Below are 23350 nucleotides of genomic sequence, written 5' to 3' on the forward strand. Positions count from 1 at the left end.
TCGAAATTTAAAAGCTTTTAAGAATTCGTAAATATTTCGCGTTATATAGGTTAACTATTTCGTTTACGTTATAAAGTTTTCAATAAAACGTAATAAATTAATATAACCTTTCGTACGTTTAAAGTTAAGTCTTTTTAAAACGCTTAAAGCGTTAGAATTATATTACTTTCTTTTTAAAGTTATAATATTTTCGGACGTAAAAGAATATAAAAAAAGGTTAAGGCTATAAAGAAATTTATAAAAGTAGGACATTCGCTTATATAGGATATTCGCTTATGAGATACGTTAATCGATCTAGCCGTTTAAAGTATCTAAACTCTTTTAAAGCTTCCGAAACAAAACCCGGCGCGTCGCGCTATTAAAAATAATATTATTATTATTAAGCGTATCCGTTAACTCTTTAATCTAGTAGCTAATTATAAGTATTAATAACGCTATAAAGGAGAATTATTTATTAAAAACATCGAGGGGAGGCTTAAATAGTCTTATCTCTACCTGGTCTTCTATCCTCCGATTCCGGCTATTAAAGGGCTTATTAATATCGCGAGGGAATATATTAATTACGGCTTAGCCGCTAATTATTATATACGGCCGAAAAGTAAACTTTTTAATTAACTCGTAATATTAGAAGAAGTCTTTTTTACTTATATTTATATTATTAAGCCCTATATAATATAAGGTTATTTTCCGGTGGTAAATATCCTTTAATATATTAAAGGAATTAAAATCTAGGGGTTATAATAAGTACAACGAGTATACCGGGAAAAAAAAAGCTATATTTTATACTTTAAACACGTTATAATAAAGTCCTCGCTTACGTGGCTAGCGTAACTATCTAGAATAATAAGCCGTTATTAGTCCTCGTTTTCAGGCTTTATATAAAGGATAAAAACCTTATTTAGCTATATTAAGGCCAGCTCCTTATTGGTCTAGCCTTTAGGGGATACCGCAAAGACCTAATCCTTTATAGCATCCGTTAGCGAGTCCTCCTCCTCTAGAAACTATTACTACTAAACCTATTAACCCTTAAATATAATAAGAGGAGGCAAGGCTCGGCCTAAAGCGTTATTATATTCGACCGCAGAAGCTTATTTTCGGTTAAAAGAGTTTATAACTAGTATTTTTTTTATTTTAATAAGTTTAATAATTATTATATTCGTTTTATAGCCGAGCTAGTTACCGATCTCGTCGATATTAAACCGAAACTCTAAAAGGATCGATTTTAAAATAAGATTATTAAACCGTTTAAAAAACTCGATAATTTTTTTTACAAAAGTTACGTTAAGCTTTAAGAAATTTATCCTTTTAAAAAAAGTAGCACCGATAAATAAATAACGAGTAATAAATCTTTTAATTTAATACTTACCGAGGATTATATTAATCTCGTTAATTTAAAAAATTCGTTAAGCGAACATCTAAAAAATAACGTACGCCGGTAAGCAGTTTAAATTATATTATATAAAGTACTAAGTTACGATTTAAAACTCTTCCGCTATTATTAAGGCTTAGAAGGACTTATTCCGTTATTTTATAGTTTTACGGCCGTAAATCCGAGCCCTTAGAGTTATTTTAAAGATATTATACTTCTCGGCGGCTTATTTTATTAACGAGCTATTTATAACATTTTAAATCGCGCGTTATAATATTAACTCGTTAAGTTTACGGCTTATTAAAAAGAAGAAAAGAAAAGAAAAACGATAATATTATTTAATTAACTATAAATTAAAAGCTAACTAATTTATATACTAATTTATATATGGTGCTATCAAGGGCTATCTAAATTTAAGGGTCGCCGTTACATGAGGTGACCGTAGCACCGTCAGCTAGCTTATTAATAAAAAGTATAGCTTAAAATACGAAAATAACTAACTTATTATAAAGAAATCTATAAAAAGAATATACTACTTCTTATACATATATATACTAATTAATTACAGTTCGCCTTAACTCGATACAAAATAACATAACCAAAAACGTCTGCCCTAGCCGTATGCAAAATAAAGAAATGTTTTTTTTTCAAATAGCAAAGTAATTCAATGCTGTATCCACCACGTACCCCCTACTCCCCAAGCCGAACGCCCCTTCCCCATCCATTCAAACAAGCCAATAAATGTCCCGCCTCGCTTACATATCCAACGCCGCCGGCGAAGTAGCCGCCCGCCGCAGCGGCTTGATCCCCTCCTCCGCGAGCTTCTCGGCCGCCTCGGCCGCCTGCAGCGCCTTGGCCGCGCGGTACGCCACGTCCTTGAGCGCCTGCTCGTAGTAGCCGGCGAGCCACTTGCGGATCTGCGGCTGCGCGCGCATGTGCCGGTTCCAGCCGCACTGGATGTGGAACCGGCCCTCGCGCACCTCGGCGCTGACCGACACCAGGCTGAAACATTTCACCTCCTGGCCGTCCGCGCCCAGGCCGTCCTCGATGGCCCGGCTCATGTCGAAGAAGCCGCCGCCACCGCCCTCGTTGTCGTTGTCATTGTTGTTGCTGCGCGCCTGGCCGTCCGCGACGCCCAGGTAGTTGATCGACACCTCCATGCGGTCGTGGCAGGCGAAGGCGGCCCGCCCACCCGGGTGGTAGTACCGCGAGGCGAAGTAGCCGAGGCCGTTCATCGGCAGCTTCTTGCGCGTCTCGATGCCGCGGCGGAGCACGGCGATGCTGTCGTCGCGGCTGTGGACCGTGATGTGCAGCGGCGACAGGGTGGTGAACCAGCCCACCGTGCCGGACAGGTCGACGCCGCCGATGCTCTCGCGTCCGTGGTTGTATCGGAAAATGGCGGGTGTGGAGCGGTCGCGGAATATGTAGCTGAAGGCATGGGACATGGCGGAGCTGAGGATGTCCATGGGCTCGGCTCCGTATAGCTTCTGGCACGCCGTCAACAGAGCCTTGGTGTCACGTTCCGGCAGCGTAAAGGAGGAATGGTCCGTATCCTTGGCGATATTGATGCGGTTCTCCATCCCCCAGTAAGCGTAGTTGGGCTTGGGGATGCGGACAGGGAGCGCCTTCTCCGGAGGGAAGTTTCGAATTGTATATTCCTTTTGCTTCTTGACCCAGGCTTGGAAGGGGTACGGTGCATCGGAAGTAAAAGTCGATGTGGCAAGGTATTCTTCCAGATCCTTGAGGATGGTGTTCCAAGAGACCAAGTCAACGACCAGGTGGTGCGCAACGACGAAGAGGTATTGCTCATTCTCACCGAGTGTCACGAGGTCAGCAGCCATGATCGGACCATCCTCCATGTTCAATCTTTGACGCGTTTCCTCGATGCTCGGTTTGACCTCGTCTAGTGAGGTGTCCTCCCCAAGAGCGGAAACGATGCGAGCCTGCAAGGTCGGGCGAGATGTATTGCTTCCAGCCACAAGGTGCAGTAGTGTCCTTCTGGAAGCGAACGCGAAGCATCGAGTGGCGGTTGATCAAAGCCTGCAGAGCCTCTTGGGCACGGGCGGCGTCGAGGGGCTTCTTGACCGTCAAGCAGAATGTGTGGTTGAACCTCTTGTTTGTCTCGATGGATAGGTAGTCGTCGTTCAGAGCGTGGTTTGCATAGTACTGCTGAACTGGCGAGAGGTCAAAGAGCTCTTCAATGGGATCCTCGACAGCACTGACGAGCTGCATCGCCGCCGAGTCGTCTCGTGCAATGCGGGCGGCAAGTTGGGAGATCGTGCGAGCGCTCGCGACATCTGTCATGGTGACTTGGAACCCTTCGGCCCGCAGCTTGCTAACGACCACCATGGCCAAAATGGAGTCGCCCCCAAGAGAAGTGAACTCCTGCCCAACACCGATTTCCTCTACTGGCAGTTTGAGCACCTCGACCCAAACCTTGTGGATCTTCTGCTCGGCCAGTGTGGTTGGACCTTGGACTCGGAGGCCATTGGCAAGTGCGCCAATGCTTTGATGAGTGTCGTTATCCATAGAGACGAGCCACTGCTCCACGCGCCTCCTGTTCAGCTTGCCGCTCGGGAGAAGAGGGAAGCTGCGGATGACAATCCACACTTGAGGAACCATATAGGTAGGAACCAGGGTAGCGAGGTTGCCGCTGATCAATGCTAGCTCGTCCGCAGCACTAGCAGACTGGGAAGGATCAATCATCTCTACCATAGCATTGGAGTTGGTCGTCGCCCCCAGCTTGGCAATGGAGACGATACCGACAAGTTGTCGGCGGCATGGTCCGGCCTTGGGGTACATGACCATGGCGTGCTGGATGTTTTTGTTGAGAGTGAGGTGTGTCTCGATCTCTCCTAACTCCATTCTTTGACCACGGACTTTGACTTGGGTGTCTTTTCGACCGCAGAACATGATGTAACCGTCGACGTTGAAGTAGGCCAGATCACCGGTCTTGTAAAGTCTTCTCGTCTTTCCGTGGACTGTCTTGGCCCATGCGGGGTTCTCAACGAAGACTTCGGCAGTCTTTTCCGGGTTGTCAAGATAGCCGCGAGCAACGATGCTGCCTTCGATCAGCAGCTCGCCGATCGTACCGAGAGGCGCAAGCTTGTTGTGGTCTTCGGGGTTTGCAATCCAGCAGATGCCACCGAGTGCCTTACCAATATTGGCAGGGTCCTCTTCGGGGTTGGTAATACGGTTAGCGGTCGCAGCAATGGTGCATTCCGAGGGGCCGTAACCATTGATGAGGGTGACATGTTGAGCCCAAGTCTTGATGTTCTGAGTGATGAGCGCTTCTCCACCCAGAACCAAGGTTTTGAGATGAGGAATGTCGGACGGTTTGATGAACTTGACGACGGAAGGGGTCAGGAAAGCCCACGTGATGCGGAAGTCATTAATGACATCCACCACACTGCGCTTCTTGATGCGCTCGTTGGGGACACAGACACAAGCGCCAACCGTGAGCGCCGTGAGCATCTCCATGACGCTGACATCAAACGAGTACGAGGCACCCTGCAAAACTCTGCTGGACGCTGTCATCCCGGAGCGGGCGGCCTGCGCCCGAGCACAAGTAAGGAAGGAGTGATGTTCGATGACACAGCCTTTAGGCTTGCCTGTCGAACCTGACGTGAAAATAACGTAGAGAACGTTGTGAGGCGTGACTTCGACAGGAGTAACATGCGAAGGGGTAGGGAGAGATTCGATAGAAACATTATCGATGATTAAGACCGGCACGCATGAGTCCCTCCAGAGAGGAGCCTGATCGAGGGAAGCTAGGATCACCTTGGCCTTGACTTGGTGGATAATTTCGTTGAGACGAGCCATAGGATAAGCGGGGTCAAGGAAACTGTAGTATACCAGCGTTAGAATAACTTGTATGTAAGTGAGGAAAGGGTAGATGACTTACGTAAAAGCGGCGCCAGCCTTCATAATGCCAAGAACAGAGACAACTGCCCAGCCGGATTTCTCGAAGCATAGAGGAACAACAGTTTCCGGGCCGAGGCCGAGTGACTTCAGATGATGGGCGAGCTTGGTGGAGAGCTGATCCAGTTCCGAATACTTGAAGTCGACATCCCAAGCATTGACGGCCATCGAATCGGAGCGCTGCAAGGCCATCGAGTGGATGACATCGTGCGTGAGGTCGTGGATATCCTCGGGTAGCTCCTCGTTCATCTCGGCCATCTCGGCCATGTCTTCCGGACTTACGATATCAATGTCGCGGACAAGCATGTCGGGTTCTTCCGAGAGTTGCTGCACCGCGGTTCGCAATTGGAACAGGAGCCGGCTCATCTGGGCCTTGGAAATGAGACGTTGGTCGTACCCTCCCGTGATCTCAATCGACTGCGTTTGAAGTACGCACTCGAGACCCATGCCGAAACGAAGGAATCCCTTGTCCTCGACGTCGATGCTCTGAGCACCCAGAAAATCAGAGCCAAGTTGGTCGCCGGGCTGGATGACCATAATGTTCTGGAAAGCACAGGCCTCGCGGCATTCGCTGCTCATCTTGGCAATATGTTGAAGTCCAGTGTGCTCAAAGCGGATCATGTCGGTCGCTTGATTTTGGACCGTGTCAAGGAACTTGGCCACTGATACCTCGTTGTCAAGCTGGATGCGCAAAGGTACTGTGGTGATGGTAGGTCCAATCATGTCGGAAATCCCTTGAATCGGTACGTTACGACCGGTTTGAATGACCCCAAAGAGCGCATCGCTGGCGCCGGTGTACCGTCCCAGGACAATAGCGTAAGCGGCCTAAATAATATGTGTTAGTCATGGAATTGTAGCAGAGATCATGGGAGTAGTTGAATACCTTTAGGATTGTCCCGAGGGTGAATGAGGAATCCGGTTTGCGCATAAGAGGAATCTTGACAGTTATGGTCTGGTCAATGATGGGTTCGAAAGAGGCCGAAGGCAATCTCGGGTATGACTGAGCCTCCAGGCCGGAGAACTGGGCGGTCCAGTATGCCTTTTCTTCGGATGCGTTTGTCCCTTGAAGATATTTGATGAAGCGGTTGAAGGGGGGACTAATACTCAGCTGGGGCGCCATGCCCCTGTAGGCTTGCTCCACCTTCTTCATAATGAGAGTCTTTGCCCATCCGTCGTAGAGCGAGTGGTGGATCGACCAGATGAAATAGCATCCAGTGTACTGCGTCTCGATGATGGCGAATCGCGCAAGAGGGGTGCCGAATTTGAAGTGATGCTGCTTGTCGCCATCTATATACTCTTGCACTTTGGTCGATGTGTGCCATTCAATCTGCTGGGCCATAACGACTTGGAAGCACCCCTCCTGACCTAAGCTGACGATTCGTGTTCTGAGCAACTCCACGTCCTGGATAACCTGTTCCCACGCGGCTTTGAAGCGGGCGATGTCAATCTTGGAGGGTAGTCGGTACACCTCTCGGAGTACATAGGCTAAGTAACAAGGTTAGCGATACGTCACCACATACGTGATACGGATTCGAGTACCTTCAGGATCTTTGATGGTCAAGAACAACATTCCCTCCTGTAACGGCGTGCAGGGCAATAAGTCAGCGATTGATTGCCTGTCCAGCCCGTGCTCCTCACTGATTGATTCCAAGGACGTATTCAATTTGGCTTTGGGCACGAGAGAAAAGGGCACAACAGCCTTCGGATGAACACACGATCCGGAATGGACGCCTTGTTGTATATTAGCGGCGATACCAGCAATAGTCTTGTGGCGGAAGATGTCCTCGGTCGACAAGCTAATGCCAGAGTTTCGTGCCGCAGCAACAAGTTGAATAGCCGTGATGGAGTCTCCACCGAGGCGAAAGAAGTTGTCATTGACATGTATGGCGGCGGGATCTTTCGCTAGCGTGCGTGCGACCAGATCGAGGATAGTCTTCTCGATGTCGGTCGAGGCTTCTCGCGGGGTGGCCAGAGACTCAGCAGCCTCCAGTGAGTACATCATCACTTGCTCCGCATCTAGACCATCAAATAGTGACTTGAGGTATTTGCGGTCGGTTTTACCACTAGCGGCCATGATAGGCATCTTGGAGACTGGGATCCAGAGGCTGGGAACCATATATCTGGGGAGAGTCGCCCGCATTGCGCTGTCAAGGTCCTGGAATCTGGCACGGAGATCATCGTCCATTTCCATAATCATACCAGGCATTGGCTCCGAGCCATCCTGGAATTCGATGAAAGCAGCTAATGTCTGCTTGGACTTATCAACCTTGGTCTTGCCGGCCAAGACGATGGCCGATTCGACGTCAGCGCCCTTGAGTTTGAGCTGTGTCTCAATTTCACCTACAGCACTGTTAGATGAATTCTCAATCTCGCAGATACAATTCACTTACCAAGCTCCAATCGCTGGCCGTTAACCTTAGTCTGGTTGTCTTTTCGCCCAAGATATGTGAGGGTGCCATCGATAACGTCCTGGCGAACCAAATCACCTGTCTTGTAGAGCAGCTCAGGCTTCGTGTGGCCAAAGCCCCGAAGCCATTTGGGGTTACTGATGAACACCTCAGAAGTCTTTTCCGGGTTCTTGAGATAACCACGGGTAACGTTGGGCCCCTGGATGAGAAGTTCGCCGACACAGCCAACTGGGCTGAGGCGCTCATGATTGTTGGGATCTACCACCCAGCCAATGGAGCTCACGGGATGACCAATAGTCTCAGCCTTGTGACGACGCTCGTCTTGCTCGTTGGGACCAGGAATATTGTGCGTGACTGTGAAGACACATGTCTCAGTAGGTCCGTACCCGTTCATCAATCGGACCTTGTCGCCCCATACATCAATGCACTCCTGGTTGAGCGCCTCGCCACCGAGAACGACCGTAGTCATGGATGGGATATCCTCAGGCTTCAGAAGACGAACGAAGGAAGGCGTGAAGAAAGCCCAGTCACACTTGAAGTCTCGGATGAATTGAGCGAGATCGTTCATTCGTTCATGCTCGGTAGGAATGCAAATGCAACCTCCAAAATGAAGCGCTGTGAATATCTCGGCAATACAGGCATCGAAAGTATATGATGCGAACTGGAGAGTTTTCTTTGGGTGATCGGCGAATCCCATGGCTATGCCATGTCCATATGTCGATGATGCGACCGAGAGATGATGGACTGCGACAGCCTTGGGGCGTCCGGTTGAGCCTGATGTGAAAAGGGCATAAGCAAGGTTCGATGGTGTAGCTTTAGAAACAACCGGATCCGACTTCAGAGGGCCCCAAGCAGTGATCGCACTAGGGAGAATGATGGACGTGATCTTATCGGCCGGATCAAGGGCGGGAATCAGGTGCTTGGTCTGCTCAGAGAAGATGACGACCTTGGCTTCAACCTGGTCGATTAGATCTAATAGGCGATCAACTGGGTTCTGGGGATCCAGGGGAACAAAAGCTCCACCACTCTTGAGGATAGATATCATGGACAACACAGCCTCAGGAGACTTCTCAATGCAAATGGGCACGACATTTTCGGGTCCAATACCGAGGGCTTGGATATCGTGAGCCAGGTGGTTGGTGAGGTCATCGAGCTCTTTGTAGGATAATTCCACGTCCCTGGAGGCGATGGCAAGGGCGTCCGGGGTGGCAGCGGCTTGCTTCACTATGATATCGTGCATGGTCTGGCGGATAGTCTTGGGGTAGTTGCCATTCCAAGCGCTGAGATCCTGTCGGTCTGCTGAACAGAACATCTCCATGTCTTCCAACTTGCTATTGCGGCGGTCTTGGAGTTGATACAGCAAGTGCTCTAGTTGCTGAAGAAGTCTTTCGATTTGAGCGGAGGTTATGGCTGCAGAGTCATGGTGGGCCGAAAATGAGATTTCGCCGTCACCAAGGGCACACTCGAGCACCAAAGCAAAACCACTGAGGTAATCGGCAGTGGTTGCAGTGTTGTGGTTTCGGAAAAGTGACGATGGCTGCTCACCCAACTCTCCTGGTTGGATGACGATGAGATTTTGGAATTCGCAAGCGTCTCTAGTTGCTTCACTGATTCTCTTAATTCTTTGCAGACCAACATGGGAGAACTTGACCATGTCGGCGCTCTGAGACTGAATCTTAGAGATGAAGCCCTTCATCGTGAGCTGCGGGTCGGCCCTGATGCGAACAGGGACGGTGTTGATCGTGGGGCCATTCATGATATCGATGCCTTCCAGATCCAGGTCACGCCCAGATTGGGTGACGCCGAAGACGACATCCTTTGAGTCCGACATTCTGGACACTGCAATACTCCAAGCTGCCTTCAGTAGACTTGTCATGGTAAATCCGGCCTTTCGGTCGAACGAGAATGGCATTGAGTGGGTGACCGTGTTATCAGCTTGCGACCGATGGCCGGCTGACACGGCAGGGAAAGGAGCCGTCTCCAAGTCCTTGAGCTGTGCCTGCCAAAACGCATCCGTAGATGCGGCATCGATTTGCTGCAGATGCCGAATGTATTCTCGAAAAGGGCGCGTAGGGGACATTGTGGTCCCAGCATAAACCTGGTCGACAGCTGTCAGGGTTAGGTCCATGGAGTAGCCGTCGTAGAGAGCGTGGTGGAGAGTCCAGACAAAACTCCTGGTAGACCCATCTTGAACAATAGCGTATCGGGCAAGAGCAGTTCCGTAGCCCATAGGCTCAGATCTGTCGTTCGCCAGGTAGGCCTCCAAATCGGTGGCCGTCTTCCACTGTATGGATTCGTCACGTACAACTTGGCATGAACCAATACCGTCCAGGAAGACGACCCTGGTGCGCAGTATATCATACTCGCCGACAATGGCCTCCCAAGCAGCTTTGAAAGCTTCCAAGTCGGTATCCGCTGGTAGCTCATAAACATCTCTTAGAACGTAAGAGTTCCCATCGGACGCGGTCAGGGAGATGAGACCCTCCTGCAATGCAGTAGTGGGATATGCATCCAAAACACTCAGGGGATCCCAGCCATGCTTATCAGCAAGTACTTTCAAGATCTGTTCCCCGGAGAGCTCCCCAGTTAGCATCTGGAATGGTCGGTACACTGCGTTGTCTTTGGGTCCCTGAGAGGGCGGAACTGATGACGCCGTGATGGGCCGCGAGGAAGGGCTTGAAGGGTGTTGGATGTTTGACTTCCGCGTCGGGGTTGTGTCTGACAAAGGAGTGAGGGTTCTATCCTCTGGCTCTGAGTCTGACTCTGATGGTGAAGTCAAGTCGGTGAGAGGTTGAGACACATTCTGTGGGACAACCAGATCGATACCGGGAATACGTTTGGCAGCCAGGGCCATGTCGGCAAGCTTTGGGGCCTTCATAATACTAGGCACAGATATAGCAAGCCCAGCGGCTCGAGCCTTACCAGCCAGTTGCATGGCTGTGATAGAGTCGCCTCCCAAATCGAGAAAGCTATCGGTCGGGCTGATGGGATCTTTGTTGACATCGATGTGGAGGACAGTAGCCCATAAATCAGCAAGGATCGCCTCGATATTCGTTGAAAATGCAGCTACGGCTGTGTCTTTGGGTGTATGGGCCAAAGAGTACAGGTTCAGCTGCGCACGATCGAAAGAAGCAGCAGCTTCGCGCAGTTTCTTCCTGTCAATTTTGCCCGAGGTGTTGATTGGCAGGCTGAAAACAGGAACCCATAGGGCAGGGACCATGTACTCGGGCATCTTTTGGGAGATCTTGGTCTTGAAACTCTCCAAATCGGCACGAAGAGCATCAGACATCGCCATTACGGAAAGATCACTGGCCTTCACGTCTTGGAATTGGACGAAGGCCGCCAGTAGCTTGCGATTGGCCGATGCTCTAGGGGAGAAGACTTCGACGGCGACCTGCGCGGACTCCGGTGTACGCAGCTGCTTCGTGATGTTGTACTCGATTTCTCCCAACTCTATGCGCTGACCATTAAGCTTGACCTGGTTGTCACGCCGTCCCAGGCAGTCAAGACTGCCATCAGGATTGAACTTGGCAATGTCACCAGTCCTGTAAAATCGTCGTGGTTCACTAAGCGACCCCTGGGGAGCCCACGACAGACCGCTGATGAAAGAGACCTCTGTCTTGGTAGGCTCCTTCAGGTACCCTCGCCCCACGATCGGGCCTTCGATAAGCAGCTCGCCGACTTCGCCGAACGGAAGAAGCTTATTTGGTTCCTCCAGGTCCACCACCCAAAGCTTGCAGTTTACTGGCCATCCAATGTTGGCACCGGTAGCTTCCCTCTGGAGTGGCTTACTGGAAGTGCATTGTATAGAACACTCACTCGGGCCGTACGTATTGAAGAGGTCTATCTTCCCACCCCACGATTCGATGATGTCTTTGGTGAGGCTTTCACCACCAAGAACCAGGGTACGAAGACAAGGAACATTCTCAGGGTTGAGCATACGACCAACAGTCGGTGTCAAGTCTGCCCAATTCACCCCCATCCGTCGCATGGCACCTGGCAGGTCGTTGAGGCGTTCTTCATCTGATGGTATACAGACGCATCCACCATACATAGGGATGATGGTGTTCTCCTCAATGGCGACATCGAAGCTGAAACTTGCGAACTGGATTGCACGTGTAGAGGGACCAACACTGAGAATCTCCGAGTTCGTCCGGGAGGTGGTACAGAGTGACCGATGCTCCAGTATGGATCCTTTCGGCGTGCCTGTAGAACCGGAGGAATAGACTATCCAAGCTGCGTTGGAGGGCGACACGTCGATACGAGTACTTCCTGGTCGAGGTGGCAGGGAATCCAACATCAGCTGGTCGACTGCGATGACATGGGGGACCAAGTCGATATTGGCAGCATGCTTGCTGGATGCAACGATCACTAGTGCCTCAGTATCGGCAACGATCTTCTCGTGCCGAGCTCGTGGGTGTGCCATATCTAGCGCGACGCAGCAGCCGCCAGCCTTGAGAATAGCATGGATAGCAATTGTAGCCCAAGCACTCTTTTCGAAGGCGAATGGAACTATCTTCTCGGGGCCTATTCCAAGGCCGACAAGAACCCCTGCGAGGCGATCTGAATACTTATTCGCCTGGCAATACGTCAATTGCGCATCCCATGAGTCAATCATGAGAGCCTCAGGTTGTCTCCGAGCTTGGTCTTCGATCATCCAGTGCATGCACTGTTCTAGAGGTTCGACGTCAGGATTAAAGCCTGTAGGAACGAGGAAATCGAGAGGTATATCGATGTCCAGATCTGAAAGACGACGGGTAGCATTTTCGTCATTGATGAGAAGCTTCAAGATGTGTTCCAGTGTCTGGATCAAGATGGCAGTCTTCTTGGAACTCAGGAGGTTCTTATCGAACCCAGCGCGGACCTGGACCTCACCCTGACCAAGGATGCATTCTAGTAGTAGGCCGAAGTTGAGCATGTCCCCAGTGTTGCGCGACTCGTCATGCTGGAAGAGAGTTGAGTTGATTTCGACTGCAGGCTGTACAACAAGGATGTTGTGGAAGGCGATTGCGCCAGCAGCCTCATCGCTAGCTTTGCGGATGTGTTGCAAGCCTGTTAACTGATAAGGGATCATGTCGAGGTACTGCTTCTGGACTCTAGACAGGAAGGTGGACACGTTCTCATCCTTTTCAATGGAGATTCGAACTGGTACTGTGCCGAGGCATGGACCAAGGCATTCGTGTACGCCAGGAAGTCCCATGTCACGGCCAGACTGCGTCGAGCCCATGAGAACGTCGTCTGTGTTGCCGACATGGGAGAGCACAAGTGCCCATGCGGCTCGTATGACGATGGATGTGGTGTGCTTGGACGTAGTGCGTGGCAGACTGATATTCCGAGTGATATAGTTTGTGACTGACGGCTCATACGTATCATCAAACTGGGGAAACAAAGGGGCCTTAAAACCGGCGAACTGTGATGCCCAAAAGTCTTTGCCGTCCTGGGTGTCCTTGTCCATAAGATACTTGATGAACTGGTTGTACTGCAAGGTATCCGGGAGGGGGTCTTCATTGTAAGCCATTTCAATCCGGCGAAGAGCGTCTTGGTTCATGTGACCGTCGGTGATGGCATGGTGGACGGTCCATACCAAGTATTGGCTTCCACTGGGCTCCTGGATGATGGCGAACCGGTTCAGAGGATCGCCATAACTCATATGATTGCTCTTGTCTCGGGCAAGATAGGCGACCAGATCCTCGTTATGAGCAATATCCGGGAGCTCATCATCGGTCATGACAACCTGACAAGTCCCCAACCCTTTGATATGAACAATTCTCGTGCGCATAATAGGGTACGCTTCGGCCACCGCCTCAATGGCACCCTCTAACGCGGGAATGTCGACGTCATCGGGGAGTTTCAGAACCTCTTGCAGCAGATAAGCTTCCGGTGAATTTATATTCTCGGCCATCATGCCTTCGACAGTAGCCGTGGTAGGGTATACATCTTCCACCCTACCAACGGGTATGCGATACGTCTTTTTGAGTAGATCACGGATAGAGCGAAATGTACTGGGACCTCCGATAAGCTCGAAAGGGTCAATATCATCAAGTTGATGACAAGACGTCGCAGCGTCAGTTCCTGTGATTACTTGGGCCAACTCGGCCAAGCTCGAGTGCTGGAAGATGTCTGCGACAGTGAGATGAAAGTTGTGATTGGCAGCTTCAGAAACCAGTCTCATGGCCGAGACCGAATCCCCACCGAGGGAGAAGAAGCCATCTTGCCGATGGATGGAGTCTTGTGGAATGCGAAGAATAGAAGCCCAAATGTTACTCAGTGCTACCTCGACTTCCCCGAAGGGCTCTTCCACACGGCCATCATTCTGGAATGTGGATCCGGTAAACTGATTGAGTTTGTCTATTGGTAAGGCCTTTGCGAAGGCTTGAAGACCCTTCCGGTTGGTTTTGCCTGTTGACCCCAAAGGTATGGATATGAGCGGCAATATGAAGTTTGGCACCATGTAGGAAGGGAGAGTGGCAACCAGGGTCTTGTGTAGTTGGAACACGAAATCTTGGACCTGCGGGTTCGCGGGTACAAGATTGATACCAGACGTTTCCTGGGCTGTGGTAAGACTGGGAAGCGTGATGAAAGCGGCGAGCATCTGTTTAGGGCGCTCATCATCACCAATGAGGATCTTGTCAACAACGACATTGGCATCAGCCGGGAGTTCCTGTTTGATCTTTGCCTCGATATGTCCAGCTTCAAGCCGAACACCATGAATCTTGATCTGCTATAGCATTAGTACCAAGACTGACTGTGATGATGATTGCTCTTACCTGAGTATCGCGACGTCCGATAAAGATAAGTGAGCCATCAGGCTTTTGCTGGACAAGATCACCCGTTCTGTAGAGGCGACCATAGGCCCGTTGAGGAAATGCATCCTTGAGCCACTGCGGCGCTTCAATGAAAGTTTCTTGCGTCTTGGCTGGGTTCTTCAGATAGCCATCAGCGAGAATATTGCCTTCAACGACCAGTTCACCAACAGCGCCAATTGGCAACAATACGTTGGGATCGGAACTTTGCGTAACCCACAGAGCAGATCCCATGTTGGTGCCGATAACGGAGCCCTTGTCGCCGCGAGCCTTCCTTGCAGAACTTGCTCGAGAAGTGCACTCAGCAGGTCCGTAAGAATTGTAAAGTCTGATTCTATCAGCCCAGAGTTCAATGAACTCGTCTGTCATAGCTTCGCCACCTGTGACCAAGACCTGCAGGGTAGGTACGGTTTCGGGATCCAGGAATTGAGCAACAGTAGGCGTCGTCACCAGGTGATTAACGCGCATCCGACGGATCGCCCCAACCAAATCATTCATTTTCTCGTGGTCAGAGGGGACGCAGAGGGTACCACCAAAGGAAAGTGTGGTGAATATATCAGTGATGGATATATCGAACGTAAAAGCGGAAAAGGCGAGGACTCGACTTTCACTACTGTTTGATTCGCGTGGCCCATGAGCCAAGATATTGGTGCAAGCCGCAGAGTGCGAACATATTATTCCTTTCGGGACGCCCGTAGAGCCCGAAGTGAAGATCACATAGGCCGGACTGCTTGGGTCGACTGGGGCGAGCTCAACGTCGAGGACGGGGAGAGCCTCGAAGAAGGCTGCATCAATCACGAGGGCCTCGGCGTCGTGTTGTTGGAATCGGTGCTCATATTTCTGAGAGCAGACGGCAAAATCAGCATCACAAGCCTGCAGCAGACGAGCTGTATCCTCGGGTTGGTGTGCTGGGTCGAACGGGACGAATGCCGCTCCCGTCTTTAATATGGCCAATAGCGTAGGGACAACCAAGGGGTTCTTGTTGAACATAAACGGTATAACCTTGCCCGGCTTGGCTCCATGTGCACAAATGAGCAGTTTTGCCAGCTTGTCCGACATGTCGCTTAACTCTTGATAAGAAAAGGACATACCCATTCCGCATACAGCCTCAGCAGATGGGGTCTCCTCGCAACTGTGTGCAATAAGATCGTGAAGGCATTGCCCTGAGGGCGGCGGTAGATCTTTGTTCCACGCCATAATCTGTGAGAGGTCGCTGCTGCTGACAGTGCTGAGTGATCCTACTGGTTTGGTCGCATTTGAAGGTTCGGCGAGCTGCAGGACCATGTGCTCGAAAGTGCCCAGGATGCGCTGCATCTCATCCCGGCCGACACAAGACAGGTCGAAGAAGGCCTGGACATTGATGCCAACCCTGGTTGGGGTAACCTCGACGTTCATTACCCTGTCTAAAGGGGTCGAGTTTGAGCTTGGCGCATCTCCTTCGATGACCAGTTGGTTGTCATACTTGGTCGCGTTGAGCATATCGGGCCCCAGTTGCCCGATGCTTTCAAGTGAAATTGCCTTTCCGTAATGGGGACGAACCTCGCGTGACGAGAACGAATCTAGAATCTCTTGCACAAGCTGATTGGGTTGATAACAGAAACGGAAGGGTGCCGCCGGAATCGACTGCTCATCCTCGTCGCCCTCAGGCTGATCTTGTTCGTGGTTCATCATCGCCAAACCGAACACCACATCCTCGGCATCGGAGTAGTGAACGTGCACAAGAGCCCACGCCGTTAGAGCAATAACTCTGACTGAAGCTTGAGAGGGAAATTTGCCCTGGAATCTGATCTTCCGCCGTACCAAAGTATCTGGTGTCGGCGCTGACGATAGATTTACCCGGCGGGGGAAGGCCGGTGGCGGCGCACTACACGCAGTCATGATAAGTTTCGCCTGTGTGTCTAAGAGTGAGTTTCAAGAACCGCTGGGATACTTACTCCGCGAGATATTGTTGCCAAGATTCCATAATGGAGTCAGTGGAAGCACTTGAAGGAGGTGTAGACGCAGACATCGCATGGAGCTTGTAGGGGGTGGCCGTGATGCGGCGAGAAGGAAATAGTACAAGTGGATGCTGGAAACTGTTATATCCAGCGATATGGTGGTCTGCGTCGTTCTGCGAATGATCGGATATGGCAGCCTGTTCACGTCAGTATATTAAGGGTATCTAAACCGACCTATGTGGATGTAGTGGCGATGGGACTGATTCAACCAGCTGGCTGGTTACTCTGAAGTCAAGAGGGATATGGTACAGGCTCAATAAGGGACGGTGCGATCATAAGGATCAGGAATGGCAAGTTTCGAAGCCAGCAGAGAGAACAGGGCAAAAGAAGCAAACGTTGAACGGCGATGATGTCGGGTCTTGGATGACGGCGAGTATATGATTAGATCCTTCACTGTTGCATACATGCCTATCTAGCCTACCTAGGCTATTGAACGGATGCGCGCGTATCATATGACCTATACAACGCGACATGGTAGGTACGACTGTACGACCAAATTCCATATCGATCCAGGTGTCAGTCGAAGCATGTTGAGCAGTGCTCATGATGCTGTCAAGCTCTATCGCGCTTAGAGCGTGGACCACGAGGTTTCAGCCTTCCTGGGGTAGACACCCACAGCAGGGGTTCTCGTCGGTTGCTGGCGCTCATCTCTGGCGTCCTGACTATTGTTGAACCGGATTGGAGATATGACATGACTCGATTGTATGTAGCAATCGGCTTGGACCCTGAGAGCCCAACCGAGACATGCCCGAGTATCGGAACATGGTGTGTGTTGAGTTGTGTTCAGTTGGCATAACGTGTTGAAAAGAAGTGGAGGACAGCGACAAGCTTTTCGACAGGCTTACTCCCTGAGGGCAGTTGCTAATTACAGTAGCAGCCAGGCACGGCACGTGGGTTCGTTGCCTGCCCCGTGCATGTTCATTAGAAAAGCTTAGTGGTAGTGGATTACCTAGAAATGTGAGTACCCCTCCTGCACTCCAACCCTCCAGGGCGCTGTCAAGGGTTGCCTACCCCAGCTTCTTCGACCCTCCCTCCAGGAACACCTCCAATTGAACGAATCATGTTTTGCCAGCGTCCTCATTTACCAGAAAGGTCAATTTCACGATCTATGTGGAACAAAACCAACGTTAAACTACGGGCCATTTCCTCTTTCGTCGCATAGTAAGCACCCGAAGCGGCCTTGTGGGACAGTTTCTGGTCCTGGGACTTAGCAAGGTTCTTAATACGACATGCCACGACTACCTTATACCCAGGAAAATGGAATCATGTCTAGGATCATGATGCGGGCCAAACAAGGCACTGGAAAGTCTGGCTGTAGCCACGATGCGAGCTCGACGGGGCACATGGAGTTATCCGGTCTTGCCTGATCACGCCTTGTTGCCTTTACGACTGTCGGGTTGTCCCAGCTCCTGTGGCACCTTGAGGAATCCCGTCAAGTCGCAAGTCACGAAGCCACACCCCAAGCACTGTCGAGCAATCTAGACTTCTTTGCGCCAGTGTCCTCGTTGATGTCCTCATCTTGGGGCTCCATCTGATCTGCCATCGTTTCTGATCGACAACAGCACTGGTTCAGCGACCTCCCGATTTGACAGGATGTGGCCTATGTCGAATGCCCTCTACCCAGGGCTCGGGAATACAGCGGATCGTCCTCTGACCGCCGACAGCTGGAAGAGCCACCGCGGGAACCCGTTCGCCAAAGCCGGCTCTACGCATACCAGATCTCGGCGCTCTTCGCGGCGCTTGTCGCAGCCTCGCCCCGCCGTCACTCCTGGCGAGCGTTCGTCTGAGGATTCGGGCAACGGTGCCGATCGCCTCCGTATCTTGCTCAAGAGATCGCAGGACGCTCTGGGCGCCCTGACGACCAGCACCGAGGATGTCAACGGGCAGCCAGGTCCCAGCCATCAGAATGCTCGCCGTAATCGCAACTCCGCTCTGACTTTCGGCAGTAATGCCGACTCTGAGCAGTGGCAAGACCCGATGTGGAAGACGCTCTCGCGCCAGTCATCAGCCTTGACGAGCTCGTCAAAAGACACGAACGGCAATCAGGTCGTAGCCGAACCAGACGTGATCCAAGAGTCCCCAAATTCAGCATCAGTTGTCCAACCGCGACAGGTGGAACCTCATGTTGCACACTCATCTGTTATCGAACACCGATCGAGCAGCGCTGAAGAGAAAGAACTGGTGGTGGAGCCATCTTCAGATATAATCCCAGTCGTGGCGTCGCCACCTGGTAGCTCTGCCGATAGCCAAACAGCGGACCAGACGTCTGTCACGCTTGTGAAAACGAACACTTGGTTGTCTCAAGTGGTTTCTAGCTCTACTGGAGAATACGGCCATGATCTCAATTCCGCACAGGACGGACACACCGACTCAGTCACTGCTCCACTGTCGCAGGTCTCTGAGAGTCTTCAAAGCTGCCAGCGCGGAAAGACACAGGACGTGTGTGGGAAATCTGGGACCATGGCTATTGCAGCCAGTGTTACCACCGAGGAGGCTAGTGATGATGATTCCCATGAAGGGCTGCATAGTCTATATGACGAGAAGCTAGAAGATGTTATTGCATCGAAGGAAAAGGCCAAACGCCAGGAGAAGGTCGTAAAGTTTGATCAGATCGACGAGAAGACCAAAGAGTCATCGTTTTCAGGAGACCCCGAAAAGGCCGAGGCCGACCGTGCAACACCTGCGACACCAGAGGCCCCAGGCATGTACGGTCTGCCCCTATTCGCCTTGACCGCGGCGTTGTCCATGGCGGTCTTCTTGGTAGCCATGGATGTTAACGTCATCGCCACCGCAGTACCACATATCACGGGCGAGTTCCGATCGCTAGAAGATGTCGGCTGGTATGGATCCGCGTTTTTGATGACGACTTGTGGGTTCCAAGTTCTGTTCGGGCGTATCTACACCATCTTCCCTGCCAAGTGGACCTTTGTCTCAGCAATTCTCGTCTTTCTCGCCGGCAGTCTCGTGGCGGCTCTGGCCTCTAGCTCTCCGATTTTCATCGTGGGTCGCGCCATTCAGGGCATGGGCACCTCGGGCATCCTCTCCGGCGGTCTCATCATTATCGCCCAGGTCGTGCCACTGCGAATGCGTTCGTTCATTGGTGGTGCTATCGGTGCCATGGAAGGTGTCGCCATGATTTCTGCTCCCGTCCTTGGCGGCGTCTTGACCGACAAGCTCAGCTGGCGATGGTGCTTTTACATCAACTTGCCCATCGGCGGCTTCGTCTTGATTGTCGTCTTTCTCTTCCTGCGGATTCCCGAGGGGAACCGACCGAAGATCGCGGAGAAGTCCACCTTTCTTCAAACGTTGTATCAGCTCGACGTCATTGGGGCTGCTTTGCTCATGCCGCCCATTATATGTCTACTGCTGGCATTGCAGGACGCAGGTGAGTCTCATCTGGTTTTAGTACACACATGAAGCAGTTGCTAAATGAAATTCCGTAGGTACTGGGCAGTCCTGGAATAACCCCCAAGTGATTGGCCTACTTGTCACGTCAATTGTTCTCTTCGCCGTCTTTGCTTACTCCCAGCACCGTCACGCAGATGTTGCCATGATTCCTTTCCGTATCATCAAGCAGCGGTCTGTGCTAGCTGGCTTCTGGTACATCTTATGCACCTCCAGTGCCTTGGTCATCATGACCTACTTCCTGCCGCTGTGGTTCCAAGTCGTTAAGGGCGCCTCTCCTATCCAGTCGGGCGTGGGACTGCTACCCATGTTGCTGGGCGTCATTTTCTGCGTCATCATCAGCGGTTTCCTGGTATCCTGGCTCGGCTATTACACCCCCTTCATGCTGCTGGGCACCGTCCTGATGTCGATCGGAGCCGGCCTCTTGACCACCATCACCCCGGACACCCCAAGGTGCTGCTCGTCCTCTTCCCTGTGCTATTCGGCGCCGGCATCGGCGTGGGCTTCCAGCAGCCCATCATCGGCTGCCAGGCGGCCCTGCCCAAGGAGGACATCCCCGTGGGCACCTCGATTATCGTGTTCGGCCAGACAATCGGGGCGGCCGTGGTGCTGTCGGCGGGCGACTCGGTCTTCCAGACCCGGCTCACGGCCAACATCAAGGAGTACCTCGGCATCAGCCTCGAGAACTCGGCCCAGATCCTGCAGGCGGGGCCGAACTCGGTCGTGAGCATGCTTGCGCCGGAGCAGCTGCCCGTCCTCGTCGCGGCGGTCAACAAGACCATGGACCAGGTCTTTTACGTCTCGCTGGTCATGGCCGCGCTGTCGGTGTTCGGGGCGTTGGGGATGGAGTGGCGGTCGGTCAAGAACCCCAACAAGGAGAAGAGCAAAGACACTCGCAGCAGAATCTCGTCTTGGCTCCTGTAACGTTGGTTTGCTTTCGATTATCTCTACATGTAACCCCAACATTTCTTTTCCGCGCTCGTTTCAATCTGGTGGAGGGTTGTGCATACCAACCAAGGAGTCGGGGGATCTAGTTTGAATTTTATGCAAAATGGTAACTCTCTCTACTACGAGAGTCTCGGGATTGTTTCTAGATTTACATACATACATACTTAGCAACAAATCCACTATTATATTTTACTATTACCAAAAGGCAATTACTCCGCCTGTCGTTGAACATTGGAGACCTGTTGAACAAAAATGCAGTCGTGAGCCGACATTTACATATGGGCTTTTTATAATATGTCTGTATTCCAAATCAACCATAATCTATCTAGCCTATTTATTACGAGTGCCTCGTCACCGTATTCTCAATTAATTTGCGCGGTCCGTTATCCTAGCAGTTGAGGCATCTACTCAACACCTCATAGTCCTTCTACGTGACTAATTAAATCAGATAGACACACATCTATAGCATACAGTCTCGAACGAACTGCATACCATTCTGGACCACCTCCTCGACTTCCTCGGCGCTCAATATGGTAGCTGCCTCCTTCCTGTCCTCCTTACCCCCCAATTCCTTTTCGTCGCCGCCCGAGAGCAGCAGCAACCCCGCCGCATCAAACACCTTAGCCGGCGCCACCGTCGCCCGCCCAGCCTTGAAGACGTACTTGGACACCAAGATAGCAAACACCTTCCTCCGCAACTTGTCCTCTTTCAGCACGGCATTCGGCCCACCGGGGAGTCCACAAACAGCGCCGGCGTCGCCGCGCCGCGGGGACACGAAGTACGTCACCGTGTAGAGGGCCTTGTCGGTCCAGGCCAGCACCTGCGACGCGACGGCGTACGCCTGCAGGGGCCTAATCTCGCGCAGGAATTTGCACTGCGTGCCCGCGAGGACGAACAGAGCACCACCGCGCGCCGCGAGCGCGTCGCTGAGCATCGAGGTCAGCAGCGCGGCGCGCGAGACGTCGGCGTCGGCGAAGAAGGTGCTGTTGGACTTGTGCATGTTGAGGTCGAGGTCCAGGGGGATGGCGCGGGAGGATGTGGTGTGGTGGCGGAAGAGGGGAGGGTGCGCCGCCGCCATCGCGGCTGCTGCTGCTGCTGCTTCTTCTCCCGGCGCTGTTGCTACAGCATTGCTTGGCTGCTTCCTGGCTTTGCCACTACGGTGACCAAAGAGGCGCGGAGCGAAAAGACGGCCGAGCGAGGGGAGAAGACGCAGCGAGTGGGCCAGGGGCAGCGCCTTGAGGTTCGCGGCGGCGAAACCGAGCACACTGGCCAGGGCGGCGAGCTCCCAGTAGGACAATAGCTGCAGTCGCCGCACCAGGGCCAACACGCACTCGGGCACCTCCATAGGGAGGAGGCTCCTTTCGTCTAGGAACTTGTGGACGACTGAGATTCTATCCATTGTGAGTCAGGTAAGATGGCTTGCTCGGACTTTCTTTTCGAAGATGAGGCAAAGCAAATGACTCAACAAATTTCTTTTCTTTTCTTTGCCTTGAAATGGAATAGAAAATATTCTCTTATCGTCAACAAACACCGACCGCGGGGTCGGCGGTGATGATACCAGCATCTTTAACCCCGAGCCCCGCAGCATTATGCGCCGACAGAGGGTTCTCGGCCACTAAACGAAACATTGAAGCGGCACTAGTTCATCCCGTCTCCCTCGCGAAACGTGTGCTACCCTACCGCTGTCATTTTCCGACTTCATCTTTAGGCAGGTCACATCGGCCAGCCCAGTTCCATGGCGTGGGTATCTGGCAGAAATCCCAACAATTGCTGGTAATATGTATTCGCGACAGTGCATTGGTGGAGACAATTGAATCGCTTTGCAGATGAGCTGGGGCGTTCCGTCCTGTCAACCCTGTCCTAGTTTGTTAAGTAATCACGGAACTCTCCTTGCTTACTCCTACCCACTGTAAGGTACGTGTCTTGCGTGTAAGGCATCTACCGGGATCAGCCAGGGCTTACATAAAGGTAAGCAGAACGAGTCATTGGCACCATCGGACGAGTGCACCAGGTACTTATGGTTCCGGGATTGTTCAACACCCGGATGGATGCAAGCAGGCACAGGGGTTCTTCGGTATCCAAATCAGGATGCTGATTCAGTCGGAGGAATAAGATACGAGCAGCCAATCTACACGATGCTATCGAGCACGTCATTTAGAGCCAGCGATTCAGTGGCTGCATGCTGGATGCCGTAAGTAAAATGAAAACCTCTGTGTGTTTGCAGTTTTGGAAACTCGCTGTGATTATGGGCTGCCTAAGGGTCTGTTCTGCCTCAACCTTAGAGACCTGTCACACACGTGGCCGGCTGTCGAGTCTGGTCCCAGCAAGCCGGTAGTGCTGATCCCTGGGCTGTTCTAGGTTTCCGTCAGCGGTGTTGCCCCTAATCTGCGGGTACTAGAGCAAGCAACAACAGTCAACTAGCCGCATGTAAAATTGGCAAATTACATGTAGAGGCAGTTGACAGAAACGTCAAGAGCGACGCCAAGGCATCTTGAAAGT

General features: G+C 51.7%; 3 protein-coding genes across 3 annotated transcripts; 1 reads left to right on the forward strand and 2 right to left on the reverse strand.

The window, feature by feature from the left end:
* Positions 1 to 2124: 2124 nt before the first annotated feature.
* On the reverse strand, positions 2125 to 17043 carry PG994_003476 (uncharacterized protein; the record flags this gene model as incomplete). Its single annotated transcript, XM_066854885.1, has 9 exons — positions 2125 to 3312; positions 3380 to 5213; positions 5274 to 6115; positions 6174 to 6775; positions 6830 to 7630; positions 7681 to 14416; positions 14466 to 16365; positions 16436 to 16635; positions 16981 to 17043. The coding sequence occupies 9 exons, from the start codon at positions 17041 to 17043 to the stop codon at positions 2125 to 2127; spliced, it is 14166 nt and encodes a 4721-aa protein (XP_066719163.1).
* A 1048-nt stretch (positions 17044 to 18091) lies between these two features.
* On the forward strand, positions 18092 to 20827 carry PG994_003477 (uncharacterized protein; the record flags this gene model as incomplete). Its single annotated transcript, XM_066854886.1, is given in 3 exon segments — positions 18092 to 19883; positions 19942 to 20308; positions 20320 to 20827. 3 exon segments carry the CDS (start codon positions 18092 to 18094, stop codon positions 20825 to 20827), a joined length of 2667 nt encoding a protein of 888 aa, XP_066719164.1.
* Positions 20828 to 21311: 484 nt separating this feature from the next.
* Positions 21312 to 22250, reverse strand: PG994_003478 (thioesterase atnL; the record flags this gene model as incomplete). Its single annotated transcript, XM_066854887.1, has 1 exon — positions 21312 to 22250. One exon carries the CDS (start codon positions 22248 to 22250, stop codon positions 21312 to 21314), a length of 939 nt encoding a protein of 312 aa, XP_066719165.1.
* Between the last annotated feature and the right edge of the window lie 1100 nt (positions 22251 to 23350).

Source organism: Apiospora phragmitis, assembly GCF_038363925.1.
Source record: "Apiospora phragmitis strain CBS 135458 chromosome Unknown utg000004l:1.0-3135199.0:1.0-3139288.0, whole genome shotgun sequence".
In the NCBI taxonomy this organism is placed as follows: Eukaryota; Fungi; Ascomycota; class Sordariomycetes; order Amphisphaeriales; family Apiosporaceae; genus Apiospora; species Apiospora phragmitis.